Source organism: Pogoniulus pusillus, chromosome 7 (assembly GCF_015220805.1).
Source record: "Pogoniulus pusillus isolate bPogPus1 chromosome 7, bPogPus1.pri, whole genome shotgun sequence".
Classification (NCBI taxonomy): domain Eukaryota; kingdom Metazoa; phylum Chordata; class Aves; order Piciformes; family Lybiidae; genus Pogoniulus; species Pogoniulus pusillus.
The window spans coordinates 18,391,196-18,412,719 of NC_087270.1; the positions used below are offsets into that span (position 1 = coordinate 18,391,196).

General features: G+C 39.6%; 1 protein-coding gene across 7 annotated transcripts in view; it reads left to right on the forward strand.

The window, feature by feature from the left end:
- Window positions 1-21,524, forward strand: part of PLCB4 (phospholipase C beta 4) — a 214,762-nt gene that overhangs the window by 126,201 nt on the left and 67,037 nt on the right. For 6 of the 7 annotated variants that reach the window (XM_064146107.1, XM_064146111.1, XM_064146110.1 and 3 more), the window contains 6 exons: window positions 1,075-1,218; window positions 10,808-10,887; window positions 11,442-11,495; window positions 17,368-17,449; window positions 18,549-18,649; window positions 19,230-19,287. In XM_064146107.1, coding sequence (XP_064002177.1) covers window positions 1,075-1,218; window positions 10,808-10,887; window positions 11,442-11,495; window positions 17,368-17,449; window positions 18,549-18,649; window positions 19,230-19,287 — 519 coding nt within the window. Of the gene's footprint in view, window positions 1-487; window positions 585-1,074; window positions 1,219-10,807; window positions 10,888-11,441; window positions 11,496-17,367; window positions 17,450-18,548; window positions 18,650-19,229; window positions 19,288-21,524 lie in introns of all 7 variants that reach the window. The other variant, XM_064146113.1, reaches the window with a different exon arrangement.

Genomic DNA, 21,524 nt, shown 5'->3' on the forward strand with positions numbered 1-21,524 from the left:
GATTAAGAGCATGTATTGGGACATTTTAGTTGTTTTTAACAGTGTGTTATGGTACTTCTTTTAGGAATCTGGCAGAAATGTTTCATATTCCAAATTTTGTTCCTGTTTGTAGAATTTTTTGTATCTTTCTCCACTGATGTGAAAACTAGTAAGTTTTATTTGCATCCCTCTTTATACAGTTCAGTGATCAGAGAGGGCAGCTGTCTACTGTTTTGAAAAGTGTCAACAGAAGGACTGGCTAGGTCCAGAGAGGCTCAAAACTGGAAATATTTTCAGTGGCATTCTTCAGAAGAAACACTTAAGATTTAGTGAAGGGAATTTTGTGCCTCTCCACCAAGCCTTCAATTTAGAAGATTTGTTGTGAAGCATGATATCTGATAGCACCTTTGTGTTTCCACTTTCATATGTGAAGTATTTCTTTAAGTGTAGATAACTATCTCTTAGTAGCTCTCTTATGAATCCATAGTCTAAAATCTTTCCCCCATAGAGAAGGGGCATGAGAAGTGGTGGTGCAGACAACCCCATGCTTCATGTGCTGACAACCATACCAATATGCTTCAAACTTCACCTCTGTCTTTAAGTAGGTAATTTGCTCTTTATGCCTATTAAATCTATAGCACTTGGTCCTCTGCAGAAATACTGGTTTGTGTATTGATTAACAGCCAACAAGAAGTCACACACATCATAACTCTCAGTAACTGTGGACTTGCCTAGACTGGAATAATTTGCTTGATATTAACACCATTCCTCCATTTCCCAGTCCTCGGAGTGATTATTGTTGTGATTATTGTTTCTTTTTCCCCATGAAAACATATGTAATTTCTAACTTAACACTCTAAAGTACATTTTAAATGCTTCATTGACTTCTGAGTTCTCAAAATTGTGATCCTAATTATTAGAACACATTGTTTTCCTTGTTTACAAATAATAATTCAAAGGGAAAGCATTAACTTAAGATGACCGGCAAAGGTTTAAAGATGTTAATGTATGTGGTGATGGAAGTGCATCTTTACCATAGTGCATTATGTAACAAAAGTATTGTAAATGTAACAATTTACTTATTCTGTTTAACAGGATCCCAAAATACTGACTGCACTTGAGGCTGTTGGAAAGTCAGAGAATGAGTTGGAAGGCCGAATAGTTTGTGTTTGCAGTGGCACAGATCTGGTGAACATCAGCTTCACTTTCATGGTAGCAGAAAACACAGAAATAGCCAAGGTATTTCACAATTAAACACTCTGGGGGGATTAAAAAAGTAAATGAGTAAGAGCTCCTCAGTAGTAGTCAGTTGTTTTTCTGCCTGGCTGACTGAAATACTTGTTCTAATGCCTGCTGCCTCACTTTGCAAAAGGGCAGAAAACATCTGTCTGGAGCATTCTGTAACATAACTGTGTTCCATGGTGAAAGGAAATGGTGACTCTTATCAGCCTTTGCATGCGTAGTGATGTATTGGAAGTGGACACTTAGACCATCAAGTATAGCACACAGCATTCCCTCAGCTGGTAGAGTCTCAGTGTGGGGCTTGTACAGCAGGCCAACAATTGTGCTGTGGATCTGTAACATACAGGAGGGCTGAAGGGAAGTGCAATTACTTTCATTGTCCAGGTAGGTGGAGCTCAACTCTGCAAAATTTTGTTCAGTGATAACCTAATTGTATTGTGTGGTTTGTATTATTTAAAAAGATAAAAGCAGGAACGAAAATTCTCTGCAGTTAAGGGGATTAGGGGACTCCAGCATACCCAGCTTCTTTTCTGCTTCCCGTTGACATGGAACAATCTTAAGGGAACAGTGGTGCTGTTTTGCACATCATCTTTCATTACACCCAAAGTTTGCAGTTTAGAATGTGACTTCTGCGGCACCACCAAGTTCTAGTGCTCAATCTGCTGAGTACTCTGATAAACTGGATTCAAAGTACTGAGAGTGTATGCTACTGACTTGGATACAGACGTTCAAGGGATTTTGAAAATACATAGCTTTGTCCTTTTCTGAGTCTATGTACTTCGGGTGTATTAGCTGGTTTGCCTGTTTCTTAGCTACCTTAGATCTCAAACTCTGTTGGGCTCATTGCAGGCTGTCCATTGTGATCTGTTATCATCTCTGCACTGGGACAAGCCCTATGCTCCTTTGCCTCTTATGGTGGTGTACTCTGAAGTTCTGGCCAAGTCATTACTGAGTTCCAAGTATAGCTGTTCCAACAACAAGAGTGTGTTTATTATCTCTCCAAGCTCCATCTCTGATATTTACATTCTATCTACTTAAATTTTATTGGTGTTTTTGCTGAGAAATCGGTTTTCATTTCCACTCCTAAAACAGCCACAAATTAGGGTGTACTCTATCTCTGATTGCAAGCAGCTGTCATGGTCCAGTCCTAAAGCAACTCCATTGTTGTAGTAGGGAGTGACTGTAGAAGGCGGAATTTAAAATGTAGTGTTTAGAATCCTGATTAAATCAGGTTATATAAATTACTGTGAGCTGAAAGCTAAAACACACACACATTAGAAGTGCTGTTGTGAGGCCTTAGCAGATGTGTTATGTAGGCTGCTTGTCTAAAGTTGGTCCAATAAAACTGTTGTGGTTCAGCAACTCAAAATCTGGACTTCTTGTCGTACCTTATCCCCTTTGGCAATGTGTTAAGGACTTAGTAAACTGAGTCAAATAAGCTCTCTTTACATTCTTTATCACTACTGCATATCAGTAGTAAATGTGTCCTGTCAGTTGTTCTTTTCCAGTTCTGCTTTGACACTGTCTGCCGCAAGCAGCTCCTGACAAAGCTAGCACCTTGTGGCTTAGACAGATTCACTCTGATATGGGTCAAGAACTGGCTGGAGGGCTCGGCCCAGAGAGTGGTGGTGAATGATGCCACATCCAGTTGGCAGCTGTCACTAGTGGTGTCCCCTGGGGATCAGTGCTGGGCTCAGTCCTGTTCAATATCTTTATCGATGATCTGGAGCAGGGAATTGAGTCCATCGTCAGTAAGTTTGCAGATGACACCGAGCCAGGAGCAGGTGTTGATCTGTTGGAGGGTCGGAGACATCTTCAGAGGGACCTTGACAGGCTGGATAGGTGGGCAGAGGCCAATGGGATGAGATTTAACAAGGCTAATTGCAGGGCTCTACGCTTTGGCTACAACAGCCCCAAGCAGTGCTATAGGCTGGGGACAGAGTGGCTAGAAAGCAGCCAGGCAGAGAGGGACCTGGGGGTACTGATAGATAGTAGCTGAACATGAGGCAGCAGTGTGTCCAGGTGGCCAGGAGAGCCAATGGCATCCTGGCCTGCATCAGGAACAGTGTGGCCAGCAGGACAAGGGAGGTTATTCTTCCCCTGTACTCAGCACTGGTCAGACCACACCTTGAGTACTGTGTCCAGTTCTGGGCTCCTCAATTCAGGAGAGATGTTGAGGTACTGGAGTGTGTCCAGAGAAGGGCAACAAGGCTGGTGAGGGGCCTGGAACACAAACCCTATGAGGAGAGGCTGAGGGAGCTGGGGTTGTTTAGCCTGGAGAAGAGAAGGCTCAGGAGTGACCTCATTGCTGTCTACAACTACCTGAAGGGAGGCTGTAGCCACGTGGAGTTGGTCTCTTCTTCCAGTCAACCAGCAACAGAACAAGGGGACACAGTCTCAAGTTGTGCTGGGGGAGGTCTAGGCTGGATGTTAGGAGGAAGTTCTTCACAGAGAGAGTAATTTCCCATTGGAATGGGCTGCCCAGGGAGGTGGAGTCGCTGTCCCTGGAAGTGTTCAAGAAAAGCCTGGATGAGGCACTTAGTGCCATGGTCTAGTTGACTGGATAGGGCTGGGTGATAGGTTGGACTGGATGATCTTGGAGGTCTCTTCCAACCTGGTCGAATCTATGATACTTGTGCTGCTTCGAAGGACCATCTCTCCACCTCTACTAGAATGCTCCTGTTGCCCTAATGGCAGAGGACTTTATGTGAACACTTCTAATTCACTTAAAGGAAGAGCCATGTATTAAGCTCATGTTGCCTGCTTAAGGGTGAAACTTCTATCAGTGTTTAAGATAACCTGGTTCTGTACAGTGCTGATGCACACCGTTCTTCTGGTAGTAGGTAGAAATGGGAGCAGCTACAGGTGAAACAGGGTGGGAAGGAGAGTGGAGTAACCTTTAATATGGAAATAACTGGATTTTATAGAAAATAGGTGTTTTCTACAGGTGTGTTCCTTACTGAGACCATGAATGGCTAACCTGGGAAGGCACCAAGGTTGCATAGCACATGCTGATATGCTTTATTACTCAAACACTGATAAATATACAGGTGAAATGGAAGCTTTAACATACAGCTAATAATACCATGGTGTTGAAACAACTGCCGTTAGAAGTACTTGATTTTGAGAATCTTAAATATCTCAGCTTTTCAACTCAAGGAGTATTTTTGATTTTTTTAAATGGTTTCAGTAAGGTGAAGCACTTAAGGCTCATTGTTTTGTTATTGTTTCTACTCTATGGCTCTTTTTGCTTAAAATTACCTTTTTTTAAAGCAAAACAAACTATTAAATATTTCCCCAAATTGTGTTCCTTGGAGGGCAACTAGAAAGTAACAGAAGATTCCCATGGGAATGTGCTGGTCACATTACAGACAAGTTCTGTTTTCCCATAGCTTTGGTTTACTTTGATACTTCAAAGCAAAACTTTCTAAGAAACCTACAGAACATACTTGGAGAGAATGCTGGAAGTCTACTGCTGTTTTGTGTCTCACTACATTAGCATATGCCATATGTCTCATAACCTGTGTGAATAATATTTATAAGCTATGACTGTCTTAAAGATAAGACCACTGCTTACATGGTCAGGTACAGCTGTGCCAAGTAGGCAATACCATGTTCTCTTGAGAAATCTTCACACCCTAGCCAGCTTGCAGAGAAGTGTCTGGGATTCCAGTGTGCTTGCCTTCCTGTGTTCTTTCTTGGCTATGCCACAGTGAATTGAAAACTTCAGCCCTTGTTCTCTGCAGGCCAGTTTGTATATGATAGCAGCCAGTGTGAGTTTTCCAGACACTTTCAGAGTGGACCCCTCCAGTTCTGGAAAAGTAATTCTGGAGCAGAAAACTTTGTGGAAAGGTGCAGCAGTCTGGATGCATCAGGCAACTCCTAATACCAGGATGTTTGTGAAAGCCTCAGTTTTGAAGTTGGAAGTCCTTTTTATTGTTGTAACAGAATTTCACAGCAATATCTTCCAAGCAGTTTTTCAGGTAGGGAATATTTTTTGCACTGTCCTACACTAGAGGTATTTTAATTTTCATAGCATGGAAATTACTTCTGAGAGATCTGCATTGGGAGAAGAGGGACATCTACTGGTTACTGCACTGTTGAATGAGGGCAAAGAACAAGGAAGTCCTTTCAGGCCAGACCTGCCTTGGTAAGATCTAGGAAGCATAATATTCTCTGTGGGTTTCCTAAACTTTTTGGCTGTCAAGCCCTTGACTCTGACAGTCAGTCACAGGCACTGAATACCTGAACCAGAAGGCCATGTCTCCTTGCCTCCTCAGGTTTCCTAATGCACACTACTTAATTCAAGCAACCGTGGAGAGACTGCACTGAAAATACGAAAGTCTCCAGACCTGGAGAATGCTGACCTCATCTGCACATAAGACCTTGTCTGGGATTTCATAAGCTGGAGATTGTCATCATTTTTAGCCTTTCATAATTTTTGCCCTTTTTAACCCTCACAAATGAAAGGCTGATGGCTGAAAGAGACAGCTGAGAGGTCAAACTTAGCATGTGCCCTGCAGCTGCTGCCTGTGTTTCATAGATGAACCTCAGAGAACACAAGGTCACTAAGCAAAAGATGAGAGTCTCTTTGATCATCTTTTCTTGCACTTTCTCCTCTTAGAGATATTTGACAATGTTGGATCTTGTTTGAGAAAAACAACACTGTCTGCTTAGTTCATTTGGCAGTGTACATAGATTCTGGTGCCTGTCAGCCTAAGGGTCTATGTTTATGGTGTGGTTTGTTAGTTTGGGGGTTTCTGTTTGGTTTGTTTTGTTCGGGGTTTTTTGGGGTGTGTTTTGTTTTGTTTGTTTCCTTTTCATGGTAGTGCATCTCTAGGATTAGATAGCAGAGCCTAGGTTCATCTTTCAAGTGAATATGGAATAATTCCTAGTATTTAGAGAACTATTCAGAGTTACATTGGCAGACTAAAAGTCATAGCATCATCAGTAAGAATCAAATGTATCCTGTATTTCTATCAAAAACATTTTTTAGCTACTTTCTGTAAGACCCAAGTGAAGTGTTTCCCATCTACCTTATCTCAAAATTTCATCTTGTTATCGGATTTTACTTCTTTGGAGAGGTAGTGATTTGGACATGTTCAGTCTTTCTCGTTTGCTCTCTCTCTCCCACTGTCTCACGTGCTCTCTTTCTCTCTCTTTCCTTCTCTCTCTCTCTCTCTCCTTTTTTTTTTCCTCTTGAGATCTCTTACTCCTGATTCCTGATTAATTTGGGGCCAGATGGTTAACCATAGGGAATATCTGATTAAATGCTCCAGAGACTGCTTTAGACCCAAACTAAAAGCAGCCAAATGCTACATTGTAGTGCAGCAGTGTGGTGTGGAACAGATAGACAAATGTGCTCCTCATACTGCTATGTCTTGACCAGGGATTGTCTTGTGAGCGTAAAGATGATTCATAAATGGACAGAAACTCTTGCTTGTTGCCAACAGAGATGTGATGCTTTGGGGACTTAGTGTTTGGCTGCAGGTCTGTGCTCTTTTAATGTAAGACAATGCAGTTTCGGATTTGGCATATCTACCAGGAAGGGGAATTTTCATTGGAAAAATAATAGGGAGCCCTCTAAAGTGGGAACCACCAGGACAACTCCTTCAAATAACTTACTGGTAGGTGGTTAGTGTGTTGATTTCTCTATATATTTTATGCAGTAGGGTTTTTTGTTTGTTATTTCCTAGCAAAGTTCCTGTTTGACAGTTGTTCTTCTTCTGCAGAAGTAACTTCAGAACTGAGCGTTGGGTAACTTTACTTTTAAACATTAGATTTTGTTATGTCTAATATACTTGGAATCCATTGCTTTCAAATCAGAGTGGATCCCGTTATGTTTATTTTCTGTTGAAGTGGTGACATTGCCAATGCTACATTAATGATGTTTTTAGCAGGAAAAAATTGAGAGTTATGAAGGACTGAATCTCATTGACAGCATGCATTTTGTGGGATTTAATTTTGCACGGGTATTTTGTTTGCAGTGCATATGCCATTTTATTGCCTGGGTCGGTACTGAAGAACTTATAAGGAGCTACAGTCTAATGTGTGTCATATGAGGAGAAATATTTTATGACACTAATAATGCAGCAGTAATATACATTTTACTGTTTTTAAAAACAAGAACAAAACATTGAGGATGTTTAGGGGACTGGAGCGCCTGCCTTACTAGGAGAGGCTGAGGGACCTGGAGCTTTTTAGTCTGGAGAAGACTGAGAAGGGATTTAGTAAATGTCTGTAAGTATCTGAGCATCAGCTGTCAGGAGAGGGGGGACAGGCTCTTCTCACTTGCTCCCTGTGATAGGACAAGAAGCAATAGATGTAAGCTGCAGCACAGGAGGTTCCACCTCAACACAAGGGGGAACTTCTTTATTGTAAGGCTCACAGAGTACTGAAACAACACTCCCCAGAGAGGTTGTGGAGTTTCCTTCTCTGGAGACTTTCAAGGCCCAGCTGGATGCATTCCTCTGTGACCTGAACTCGATTATGGTCCTGCTGTGGCAGAGAGGTTGGACTCTATGATCTCTTTGGGTCCCTTCCAGTCCCTGACATCCTATGATCCTGTGAACAAAACCACCCAACACCACAAAAAAAACCCCACAACCCCAAAACCAAAAACACAAACAAAAAAAACCCCAACACCCAAACAAAAAAACCCAAACCCAAAAAAACCCCCACAAAACCAAACAAATCACAGAATGTCAAATGTAGTTGATAATTGTCCCAGGTTAGGATGGATCCCTCCTCCGGTGGAATAAACTCACTACAACACAGACTTTTTTTGGAAAATCAGGGAAAAATGAAATTGTATTTCTTACAGTTTAAATATCACAGTATCAGTATCACAGTATCATCAGGGTTGGAAGAGACCTCACAGATCATCAAGTCCAACCCTTTACCACAGAGCTCAAGGCTAGACCATGGCACCAAGTGCCACGTCCAATCCTGCCTTGAACAGCCCCAGGGACGGCGACTCCACCACCTCCCCGGGCAGCCCATTCCAGTGTCCAATGACTCTCTCAGTGAAGAACTTTCTTCTCACCTCGAGCCTAAATTTCCCCTGGCGTAGCCTGAGGCTGTGTCCTCTTGTTCTGGTGCTGGCCACCTGAGAGAAGAGAGCAACCTCCTCCTGGCCACAACCACCCTTCAGGTAGTTGTAGACAGCAATAAGGTCACCCCTGAGCCTGTGCAGCTAATAGAAACATCAGGGGGTGATGTGTTAGCATAGTCCAGGGGAAAAGGTGAACTGTGTCTTCTAGCACATCTGTTGTCTGCTTCAGACCCTGATCCACTTATGAAATCATAGAATTTCTAGGCTGGAAAAGACCTTTCAGATCATCAAGCCCAACCATTAACCCAGCACTGCCAGTTCACCACTAAACCATGTCCTTCAGCCCCACATCTCCATGGATAACAGTATAAGGAGAAAATAAGCTGCTAGAGAAATACAATAACCTTAACGAGGATGGGGAAGGAGTCAAGTGGTGGCAAAGCAAGAAAAGTAACAGCAGCGAAAACAGCAGTGGGGGAAGATATCAGCAGGCGCAGCTGAAGCGGCAGAAGCAGCAAAGGGAGGGTACAAACTGTGCTTCTAGACATAAAGCTCTTGGTGCTCCAATGAGATTATATTAATTTATCCATTGTTGCCAGTATATGGCCTATCTCTAGAATGTTCACCTCTGCCCTATGTCTGAGCTAGAAATCTAGCTCAAACAGCCACAATGATAGATGAGCGATGATAGTTGAATTTTGACAGTTTGGAGAGATTGAGCTGTATGTAAGACTGCTTCAGGCAATTGTCCTGAAATTATCACCAACACTGTTTATGTATCACCTTATCTTTTCCAACAAATGTTGATTTATCTAAGTGTTTACCAATTTTGTCAGCGACTCCCAGTTATATAAGTTCTAATAAATAATATTATCTCTCCCCATGAACCTTGTTTTCTGTATATTCCTAGGTAGTACATCCTTACTATGACTGTTGAGTCATCTTATTCATGCACTTGGGAAAAGACAAATGAGAAAGCAAACTGTTACTGGTGGGTTGTTTTCAAGCCCAAAAACACAGCTAAGAAAACCCCAAATGCTAGCTTTTCTCATAATCAGACTTCTGTTTTCAAGCAGTACTTAGATCCATGCTTACTGTATTGTACTTTTTATGCAGCAGTCCTTAAAAAAAGTAATTTGGAAAGAAATATTTAAATATTAATAAATACCTTAACAAATGGGTTCTTTTCCTAAAGCAATGTAGATTTATAAGGTCAATTTTTAATGGGATCTGATTAACAATTTCATGTTCAAAAAGGAGTCTGTAATGTGCTTGTAATGTCATGGGTACCACAGTCCACTTAAGTATGTTTATCAGCTGTATTAATGCCTTAGACTTTGATCTCTGGTGGTGCCTTCCAGCCCTTAACATTCTGTTATTTTGTGTGATATGTGCCCATAGGCATTTACTGCTTGCAGTTCACATTAGGCCATTTACCAAAGATACTGTTATTCCTCCCATATGAATGGTGATTTTTTTTTCATCTGTTTTGTGGATGTACAGTGTTCATTCTTGAAAAGAAAAATACACTCATCTTCATCTGTTTATAAGTGTCAAATAAATTCTGGATCCTGGCCAAGTCAGTTCAAGCTGCATGCATAGAATTTGGCTGGAAGCAAGGAGCTTTATTCATAAGGTTAAGCAGTGGACCAAATCCTGTCTCAGTTCCAGCAGTGTAAATTATCTGTTGAGTAATCCTAGCATTACAATGGCATAATTGAGATCAAACTTGACTTGTAGGGCTGTCATTTTTTTTCTCTTTCTACAGCTTTATCCTGCCACGATTCTTACTGAAATCAAGGAGTGTTCATGTGAGGAAATAATCCTTAAGTTTTTTCTGTGTGGTACTGCAAAGCCTATGTGCAAGCTGTGGTAGAAAAATGGATCTATAAAAAGGAATTAAATAATTAAGTGTTGTTATGCTGCTGCTGTCTGAAAGTCATCCTGATGATGACTGGAACATTGCATTTTTTGGAGGAATTAAAGCAAGAAAGTAAGCAGGTGTTGAATATGTCACAGAGTGTTAGAACAGGTCAATGTCACAAACATTGTTGTGACTCTCCATGGTTTGCTCTAGCTTATTAATATTTTGTTTCATTCCTTTTAAAAAACTGGACCAGGTAAATATATCATCACGTAATGTTGCTAAGTGATAGCTGGCATTGCCAGCCACAACTGGAAGGGTGACATGTTTCTTCAGCCTATATATAGAAAGCTTAATAATCAATCAATGGACCACTTGCCTTTGCTGGCAATAAACTGTTTTAGTAGTGCTTCTGCTGATACATGTAACACTTGGAAAAAGGGAAAGCATTATCACTTTGGCTAGTGAAGGTTGAAATAGTAATGGGCAAAATGTGTCTGGCATTTTCCATGCTGTTACATGCTGTGAAGTAGGTATGTTTTTTCCTAATTTAGGTTATTTACATTATCCATAGCTGTGAGGAAGAGCAGCTTTCCCCCAAGACAGACTTCCCTACTTTTTCCTATCTTCAGTTTTCCTAATGTGGTGTTTCTATTTTTTTTTTTCAGCAATGGGTAGAAGGGCTTGGATCCATCATACATAACTTTAGAGCTAACAATGTCAGTCCAATGACATGTCTTAAGAAACAGTAAGTTACTTTCATTCTTACTCTTTCTTCTTTATTTTCCTGTCCTTCTGTCCTCCTTTTTGGATTTTTTAAAATCAAAATAAAAGAATATATTTTTTTAAAGCTTTTTGTACTTCCAACATTTGCAACCACAGAAAAGTTTAATTAAGAAAATGATGTTATATTAGTTTGAGTTTTGTCTTTCACTGTGACTAGAAAAGTCTATATCCAGCACTTACCCAGGAAAGATTACAAAAGAATTTATAACTGTTCATTTGATTTATTGATATATTGTCTGGTTTGATATTTCATTGATTCATATGCAAACAAGACCCCATGAGTCTTATCTTCACAGTTGTGTTAACTGTTGTGCCGATTCTTCTGGGATGCTCTTGTCTTTACAGTTTAAGAACTGTTGTGCCTTAAGCCCTGAGAGGTTGTAGAAAAATGATTTTATTACAGAACATTTATTTCTTTGTTCTCATCTCACAGACATGGCAATAATCTGAAGGTGAATGTAAGTGTTTAGATACCAGTTTTAATAATTAACATTTAATTTTTTTTCCTGATTTCAGCTGGATGAAACTGGCCTTTCTAACAAACACAAATGGGAAAATTCCAGTTCGGAGGTAAGCACAATTGGGAACTTCAGTTTTTATGAGGTACTAGTCGTATAGTATGAATAAAATTCTGTGGCTTAATGATGAAATATAATAATCAATTTATTACCAATATATATGTAAAAATAAGTACATAACTAGTCATACTTCTCTGAATTCCATACCTCCTTGTTAAACTAGGCAAGACTTCTTATCAACCTATTAATGAAGATACAAATGCTTGTAATTGTTTTCCAAGTCACTTAAATCTGAGTGCATCTGTTGTCTCAGTTTGAAACTCCTCAAACTCTGAGGTGGGATTTCAGTTGTAAACCTTCATTAAATATTACTAAAGGAACTGTAAAATCTTGCAGGCTGGTTAAGTAAAGGACAAAAAATGTACATGTTAAAATGTGGTTCTTTGTAAAAGAGACAGATACAGATGTGCCAAAAATACTTTTGCTTTTATAGGAGCCCTAGGAAACCATGTGTTATCTTCACGTGGTAAACAAATTGTTACATTCGTTGTCAGTAACAGAAAAGCTAGAACAGTTTATTCTTTCTGTACATTCATTAATTATTACAAGTTACTGCTTTTCACTCCTCTCTGGCTAGGTAATAACTCTCCCCCCACCCTGCTCTAAAAATTAACTGACTTTCTTTCCTCTTCATGCAGTATGTGAAAACCATTTTTGTGGCATGCTGTTTTTTCACAAATAGAAAATCATAGAAGGAAGCAGGAGGGAGGACTTTGTAAGATAAGCCTCTACAGCACCTTTTTTTCAAGGGAGTAAGAGATAATTTTGCATATATAGAATAATCTGCAAAAACACAAAGGACCTGGCATGCTGCATACCAAGGTTTCTTTAGTTTCATAACTCAAACACCTTGATGGTGTTAGACCTGCTTTGGTGTATTAATCTTTCAGCTTTGACATTGCCAAGCCCCTGCTAATTTCTCAAACTAAATTGCCATGAGGCACCTTCTGTGCAGAAGTCCAGTGAGGAATATCAACTAATGGGTAATGCTGAGAGAACAATACTACAGAGGTAAATTAGTTTTCAGGATTTTTGCCAGTGTTTGGATATAAAGCTTTATTCCTCAGTATGGATTTATAGTGCTTGTCTGAAACTGTTTCTGCCAGAAAATATTCACTTTGCATTTAGCAAGACATGAATTCTCTCTGTTGTGCTGCAGCAGGGTCATCTGTGTATGCAGACAGGCCTGTGTATTGCTGAAGAGAGTCCAGTCCATTGGTTCCAGTGTATTGAATCTTTACATTCAAATTTGCACTGTTTTCAGGTTGATGTAAATTAGTCTCTGGCAGCTTAATTTATTGCAAGAGTAGTTTGCATATAAATTTGCAAGGGATCTGCTATTCCATACTGTGCAGAGGGAAGCTGAACTTTACATCTAGGTGCTCCAAGGAATGCACTGTGTTACTGCGGGTGAAATGTGGCAGCTGTTTGGTGCTCATCCAGGAAGCACTGTATCACCCATTGAAATGGCATGGGGAGATGTCAGCGAGAGGCCAGGGGAAAGTAACAGAAGAGGAATGTAAATGAAAGGCGGTGGGGGAGGAGGGCGGAAATCAGTCTGCTTTGTAGACCTACATTGGAAAGTGGTGAATCAGAGCCCTGATGAAGGATGAGTAAGAGCTACTTATCATGAAGTGGGACACAAGTACTTGGGTGTCTCAGCACTGGGTAGCCTAGGATGTGGGGACTTCATTGCTTCTCTCCTTTTCCTGCAAACACTTTGTGCAGAGATGGAACATGGATTGATAAGAGGAAACAATAGGGAATTAAATGCATCAGGAGGATAATGAGTATGAGGAGGGCAAGCCAGGAAGCACTGAGAAATGTGCTTGGCCAATACAAAAATGGCTTGGCTATACAAAGTGCACCAAGTTTCATATTGTTTACCAAAGCATCCTGCATCCCTGCAGTACCTCTTTCCATTGGTTTAAACCACTGATGATTTCCCTTCAGCTGAGCTCCAGATTGTTTTGGTTAACATATACCTGATTTTAAATACAGTGTTGTCTAAGTAGCGCTGCTTTGTCAAACCATCACCTCCTCCTGCTGCTCATGAATTCCTGTAGCAATTGCTGTGATTCTGGAAGTGCAGATAGCAAGGTTACTCTCTCAGAAACAGAATACCCAACAGACCTCTTAAGATACAGGAATATGTATCACAATGTCATCTATATTTAATGTTTACATAGAAGTGCAGTAAAACACTAAGGAAAAAAATAATATCACTTGGGAAGTTCTTGTATTTGTTTCCAGATTTAAGACTGATTTTTGCATCTTGCACATGACCATAGGGAATGAGCAGCCTTGAAAAGGTGAATTGCCTCCTTAGACTGATTAGTGGTAAAGGGCACAAATATTCCTGACTTTTTGGTAGTACAGTTGGGGATTGCAAAGTTAAGAGGATTCATCTCAATTGCTTTTGGATTTTAACATATTCTGGGATATATATCTATTACTATCAACCTACTGTGTCTGGGAAAGAAGAAATTCTGGCAGTTAGTAATGCAAAAGCCTGGGGAGAGCACCAGTTTAATCTTTTAGACTGCAATAAAATTTAACAGTGAGAATCTAGAACTACTTCTGTGGATTTTAGAAAGACTGGGGCATTTAGTACAGTATTCAGTATTCTCAGAGTTTTAGCACTACTGTAAATAATGGCTAAAAGAAAAATCTATGTCTTCTGCAGGTTTTTGGTGGCAGAAACTGGATTTTCTGTATGTGCAAATTGTACCTGGTTTTCTAGAGCCCACTTAGAAATTAGCTGTGCTCAATCTATGCTTATCCCATGTATAATTACATTTCAAAGCTACTTTCACTTCTAACTATAAAAATATTTTTTAAAAAGCCTAAATGATGAAAAATGAGGCTTAGATCTCTTTTGCAGTAGTTTAATGAAGTTAATTTGAAATTACATGTTTCTAACAAATAAGTTTTGTATCGATTACTCCAGAGCACATGGAAGAAATCTATTTCAATATTTAGATCATGGTTGGAAGTCATAGTTTTAGATAATTTCTTGTACAGTGTAGGCAGTGATACTTCCAGCTCTAGTAAAAGTGATAAACTCAGTGGAGCCATGGTAAAAGATTTATTTGAACAGCTTAAGTGTTGAGTTGTTTTTTGGGGTGACGGTTGAAAAGTGATGAAGGTCTGAAGTAACTAAGTTATTTAGTCTTTTAACAAATGCCATAGATTCAAACCCCTCAGTCCCAGATCTGGCAATCACAGAATATCAGGGGCTGGAAAGGACTGCAAAAGGTGATCTAGTCCCAACTCCCCTGTCAGAGCAGGATCACCTATACCAGATTGCACAGGAATGCACAGGAACGCATCCAGGCAGGTTTGGAATATTTCCAGAGAGAGAAACTTCACAACTGCCCTAGGCAGCCTGTTCCAGTGTTTTGTCACCCCTCACAGTGAAAAAAGTCCTCCTCATGTTTACATGAAACTGCCTATACCTCAGCTTCCACCCATTGCCCCTTGTCCTGTCATCGGGCATCACCAAGAAGAGCCTGGCTCCATCTTCTTGGCACTCACCCTTTACATATTTATAAACACTGGTGAGGTCACCTCTCAGTCTCTTTTTCTCCAAGCTAAAGAGCCTCAGCTCTCTCAGACTCTCCTTGTAAGAGAGATGTTCCATTCCTTTCATCATCTTTGTGGCTCTGCACTAGACTCTCTCAAGCAGTTCTATGTCCCTCTTGAACTGAGGGACCCAGAACTGGACACAGTACTCCAGATGTGGCTTCACTAGGGCAATGTAGATGGGGAGGAGAACCTCTCTCCACCTACTAGCCACACCCCTTCTTGTACACTCCAGAATGGCATTGGCTCTCCTGGTCCCCAAGAGCACACTGCTGGCTCATGGTCAGCCTCCCATCCACTAGGACCCCTTCACTGCTCTCCATCAGGTCAGTCCCCAAACTATACTGAAAGTGTATTGAAAGTATTTTAAGTATTTATGAGGCAGTGCATTTGCATGTAACCATAAAAAGCCCCAAACTACTGCAGAACATGAAGAGCAAATACCTGTAGGTACCTGTTGAGCTGAAATAGCCTAATTTTCTTCCAAGGCATGCAACAATGCGAATCTGCTAGGATGAAGTCTCTTCCAAGAGAAGGAAAAATCATTTTATTTACAATATCCTTAGCAAACTGAAAATGTCCTGCTGTATTTTTACCATATTTTTTGATTCATGCAATCTTTTCTAGGCTGCTGCTTTCATTACAAGTTGCTACTGTCTTTGCTGTCATTCTTGGTGAAATAATAAATAGTTTGGCATCAAAAATAAATTCTCTGCAGCCATGGAATTGTGGCTCACAGTTTTTTATTAGTTATTACACCCATATTACATATTTTACATGACATTTACTATTTGGGCCCAATTCATCAAAACACACAGGATTTTTTTACAGGGGTGGAGACAGGTATTAAATTGTAGAGCTGACATTACTCCCGTGTTCAGATTTTTGTAAGAAATGAGTGCCTAAAGTAAAACTGTCTATCAGCCTTGGAAAATCAAATAACTTATTTAGGTGTCTAAATAGGGACATAGAAATGTAGCTGTTATAAGAGCACAGAAAAAGAAAAGGCCAAGATTTGTGAAAGTATTTTATCATTTAGATCTTTTGCTTCCTTAATTGGAATATTATGAAAATATTTACATAGGCAGTCTAAAGTGTTTTGAAGAGTAAATCAACTGTGAATTGCCATGGCAACAAATAACAGCAACAGTTTGTTTCATGTCTTTCACCATGTGAAATTATTTTGTATGCATGAGATTAATGAAAAGTCTCAGCAAATACTTGCCTCATTTGATGATAAAGAGAAAAATTTGCTTTCAGGGAGCTATGGAGTCTTTCTAAACGTACAGCTTTTGTTAGCATTAGAAATAGATATTGGATACAGGCTTCATATTTTCTATCTAGACTGAGACACCAAAATTCGAGGAGCAGTGGGACACATTGTTTTAGCTTAACTCTTAAGCAGAAGGAGAAACTATCAAGTTTGGATCAGATTTTCCAGAGTCAGAGGTTATTCAATTTCATCTCAAATGGAAATAAAAATAGACCAAATGCTTTCACGTTAATCATACCAAATAGTCAAGCTTTAATATAAATTTATTAAATTTCAAACAAAAACAATTTTTCAGTTGCATGCATAGTGAAATTGCTCTGTTTCACAGAAGGAAAAGAATGTTAATCAGCTTGATGAAAATGTTTCAGTGACAGCTGAGACCATGCTAAATAAATTGTGAATAGTATGTCTAGGACAAGGAAATCCGTAATGGATGTAAGGTGAGGAAGAATTCCAAGGAAGGAGTGAGCAGTACAGTTGATAAGGGATCAGGGAACGAGATTTGTCATGTCTGTCTCTCACTAGCTGCAACAACTTGAAAAAGAGAAAGGAAGCTGCCTGGAGGAATGGTGTGTGCCTACCTTACAACTGACCCGGGAAGCATAGATTAATGCTTGGAAAGATAGGGAAATCACCTTGCACAATCTGGTACTTTTAAAACACAGTCACTTCTCTGTGCATAGAGTTTTAAATAGCAAACAGAATAATGCCTTGCATGGCTCTGTATGATAATACAAAGGAAAAAAAATATTTAGTTCTTTTTGCAGTTCATTATTTTGATACATTTTCTAATGGATAGCTTGCAGGCTGAGTACTGCTGCTCTATGAAGCTTAGAGCACTTTTTCTACTACACTATTACTTTGAAGATGCTTACATTCATCACTTGAAGCCAGAGGAAAATGTTGGCAGTAAAAGCAAGACAGAAAGATGTGGTTGTTAAAAAAATTACTAATATTTCTCCTTTTTTTTTTTCCCCTCCACTTTTTTTTTGTTTGTTTGCTTTAGCATTACCAGAACCTTTGCATCAGGTAAAACAGAAAAAGTGATCTTTCAAGCACTCAAGGAACTAGGTCTTCCCAGTGGAAAGGTATTTATGTGGTCTTGAATGACTTTTCTAAAAATCAAATTGATGAATCATTCACATTTGTAACTGTTATCTGAGTCATTTGCATTAAAAAAACACCTCTTGTTCATGAGTAACTACTTAATCACTGTTAGGTTGTTTACTAAACTCAAAATATAATTACGTTTGTGTGACATAGTGATCCTCAAACAGTATCACAGTATTATCAGTGTTGGAAGAGACCTCACAGATCATCAAGTCCAACCCTTTCCCACAGAGCTCAAGGCTAGACCATGGCACCAAGTGCCGCATCCAATCTTGCCTTGAACAGCCCCAGGGACGGCGACTCCACCACCTCCCCGGGCAGCCCATTCCAGTATCTAATGACTCTCTCAGTCTTAAATGAGGTTTCTTTTCTGTAACAGATTACTCTTCATTCATACAAACTACATGAGCACAGAATGTGTACAGAATGTTTTACGCCCTGCCGAGTTTCTTTCATTTTGGTTCTTAGCTTGGGTGCAGCAAGTGAGTGGTGAGTGGTGACCCTGCAGATGCAGCAGCTCACTGTCTCCAACCAGGGAAGAGGGGTTTAGGAAAACTTGAATCCCCAGGCCTACTGCCTGACATGCAAGATGAAACTTTTCTTCACTGCTGCAGTTCTCACCTTGTTCAGAGAAGGACACAACTGAATGCATTAGCTGTGTGTTCCCTCCTTCATGTGTTGCATGCCTCTGTATAAGAGCTGCTTTGCTTTTTAAAACCATTGCACCAAACTCTTTCTCGGTGTTCCTTGGCCTCAAATTATCTGAAATTTGTCACTATTTTGAACTTCTGGGTTTTATTTTAAGCTTCAGAAGAAAAATTAAGACTATTTTCCAATTCTCTGTTTGTGTAGAATTAGTATTACTGTGGGGTGAGAATATAAGCACATCAAATAAATCTATAATGATAAAGATGAATTAAGAACTGTCTTCAGAAAATTTAGAAGAAGCTGGGTAGATGTATGCTAGGTAAAGTACTAAAGCAGTTCTTGGTTGCTTTTACTGATACAAGAAATGCTCTTGGGAAGGTAACATAGCTCTCTTTTGCTGGGTAAATGTACCTTTGCATTTTGTTGCAGAATGATGAAATTGAGCCTGCAGCATTTACTTATGAGAAGTTCTATGAGCTCACCCAAAAGATATGTCCCCGAACTGACATAGAGGACCTCTTTAAGAAGATGTAAGTTCAAATTTAATATAATCTTGCTTTAAATTCATTTTGTTGTCTTTTTAGGCCGTATCTAATAGTGACAGAACACTATAAAGATTACCTTACCTTGAATTCTAGTAGTATCAGCAGTATTTTGAGATAAACTCAGCTCTGGTTTTCCCCGTCCTTCCCTCTCAGGTTGTTAATGTAAAAGTTCACTCTGTGTTTTTGAGCAACTTTTACATGAATTAGAGGATACATCTGGAACTTTTTTTTGTGTTTGCTTTACTAACTACTGTAATTTTAACTTGCTCTTTTGGGTGATTAACACAGTATGTGAACTAATAAAATAAGACATTTGAAGTTTAAACAGTTTCTTCCCTCAATTTATTCTCAGCTGGAGGACTTACATGTTGTATTATGATGTAATGTTTGCCAAATTGTAGGAACCATAGACAGTTAGTATGTTTTCTGTTCATTTTGAGATTATAGAGCTACTTCAGGTAGAAAAGTTTGTAGTTTGAAAAGTATCAACAATGTCAACATGTAAATCATACCTACTGTAGCATCATATGTGAAAACTTACATTCTCTAATAAATTTCTTTTCAGCAATGGAGACAAAACTGATTATTTAACGGTAGACCAATTAGTGAGCTTTCTAAATGAAGTAAGCTTTTTCATACATTAACTACCATTCAAGTCTGTCTGCAGTGGCTTGCTTCTTCCAACCTTTCCATTGCATGAATCATGCCATTATTTGCTCTGCTTTTGATCTGCTGATCTTTCCATTATGGTAACATCCAAGTGCAAAAATCAGCTCAAACTTTGTATGCTGTTGTGCTTTGTACATGTTGGCTTTGTGGATCACATCTGTTGATTACTTGCTGTTGTGTTATGTTGTGTGTTATGTCTGTTCTATACATTTTATACCGTTACATTCAAAGCAGTTTCAGCTAAAATACACCTAGTATTTTATTACAAGCAATTATTTTACCTGTAGGCTGCAGCTAAATATATCTGCTAATCCTTCTACGAATAGGAAAAATGAGGTAGGCTTTTATAAACATGGCTTTGATTCTTCTTGACAGTATTATTTGAGATTTTTACAAACTGAAGAGCTAAGAGGATATTTTAAGAGTTTGTTTATTATTTTTTTAAATACTACATGTGCAGAACAAGAAATATTTTTATTTCTGTGTTTCCAGAATACTGCTATTGGCAGGAATATTTGGTATTTCTTAAAAACATCCTAAGTGTGTGAAGTAGTTCAATAAACAGTGCAGGGCTGAGTTTTTTATCTATTACTGAAGTACAATAAGTCACAGAAGACTCACTCATTCAGAACTGCAATAATAAATGCACTGTGTAGATGTGACAGGAACATACACATGGAAAATAGGCACATTCTGTTTGGTTTTGTACCAGTAGATTCTTGTCATCTGGAACATGGCTTGCTGCTTTACCTGTCTGTGTGATCTTTAGGGACTGGGTTCATTACCAAAAAAATCTCCATCCACAATTATTTTACTAGTTATAAATCTGTTTTATATATTTATGTATCTGATACAGCTGTGTGAAGATTCAAGTGGTTAAGATCCTCCTATAGCAAATTTAGAGTACAGTTTTCTTTTTCGTATGGAATGCATTGCTTGCTCTTCACCAAACCTGAATGACGTGTGGAAAGAGTACTCCAATAGAAAAGATAGTGGAAAGGTTAAGGGCTTCAGGAGTAATTGTTACATACCTGGGGGCCTTAGTTTGTATCCACTTAGTCCTTTCCATTAGGAAATAAGGGCACATGCTTAATCTTACTACTGTGAGGTGTTCTTTTGTTACAGGTATTTACAGATTTCATTGTCTAAATGTTTTCGGGACTGAAGTCATAGCTAAGACATGTGTTTTTTTTTTGCTTCTGCATTGAAGAGAAACAAGATAACATTGTGATTGAAATGATAAATTATCCCCTTAAAGCACCTCAGCCCCCTCAATTCACTTCTAGTGATCATAGAATCAACCAGGTTGGAAGAGACCTCCAAGATCATCCAGTCCAACCTAGCGCCCAGCCCTATCCAGTCAACTAGACCATGGCACTAAGTGCCTCATCCAGGCTTTTCTTGAACACCTCCAGGGACGGTGACTCCACCACCTCCCTGGGCAGCCCATTCCAATGGCAAATCACTCTCAGATAAGCTTAACTGCTTGGAGCACACAACCCTGTCCCCATCTTGAAGCATATTAGCTTCTGTCCCAATTTAGGGACAGAAGCTCCCTGGGCCTGGAGGACAGAAATTATATTTAATCCCTTTTGGGGAGTAAAAATGAAAATTCTCTATACCGATTGGAAGTTTAAAGGGAGATTCTATTCACAGGTGTACATATGTACAGAAGGCAATCAGGTGAAATGAATACATTCACAAACTAGGCCAGGTGTGTTGGACTAAAACTTAATAGAACCCTACACCCCTTCCACCCTCTGCAGGCTTTGAGAGTAAGCCAAAATTGCCTTCCCCACCTCAGGCCGTAAGAGGCATCTCTTCCAGCTAGGAGCTGTGTGCCTCACACACCCCATGAGACTAGTAGGGACGCAGGCTTTTCTTAGGGAGAGAAGTGAAGAGAGGAGAGGCAGGGAGGAGAAGAGAGCAATATCAGCTAGACACTGCTTTATAAGCTATGACACTGGAAAGCGGAATAGAATGACAGTGTTACAGTGTGCTGGCACAACCGGGTTTGTCCCTTGGCACACTCTTTTTGGAGTACTTTGTGGTTGTCTTAATGGAACCTGGGACCCCAAACCAGCACAGCTTCTGGGTTTTTTTTTGTTTGTTTGTTTTTAGTGTTAATCATCCTTTTCCAGTAAATGACTGTCTTTTCTTTATTTTAAAGTTGCAGTCATTGTTTCAGTAT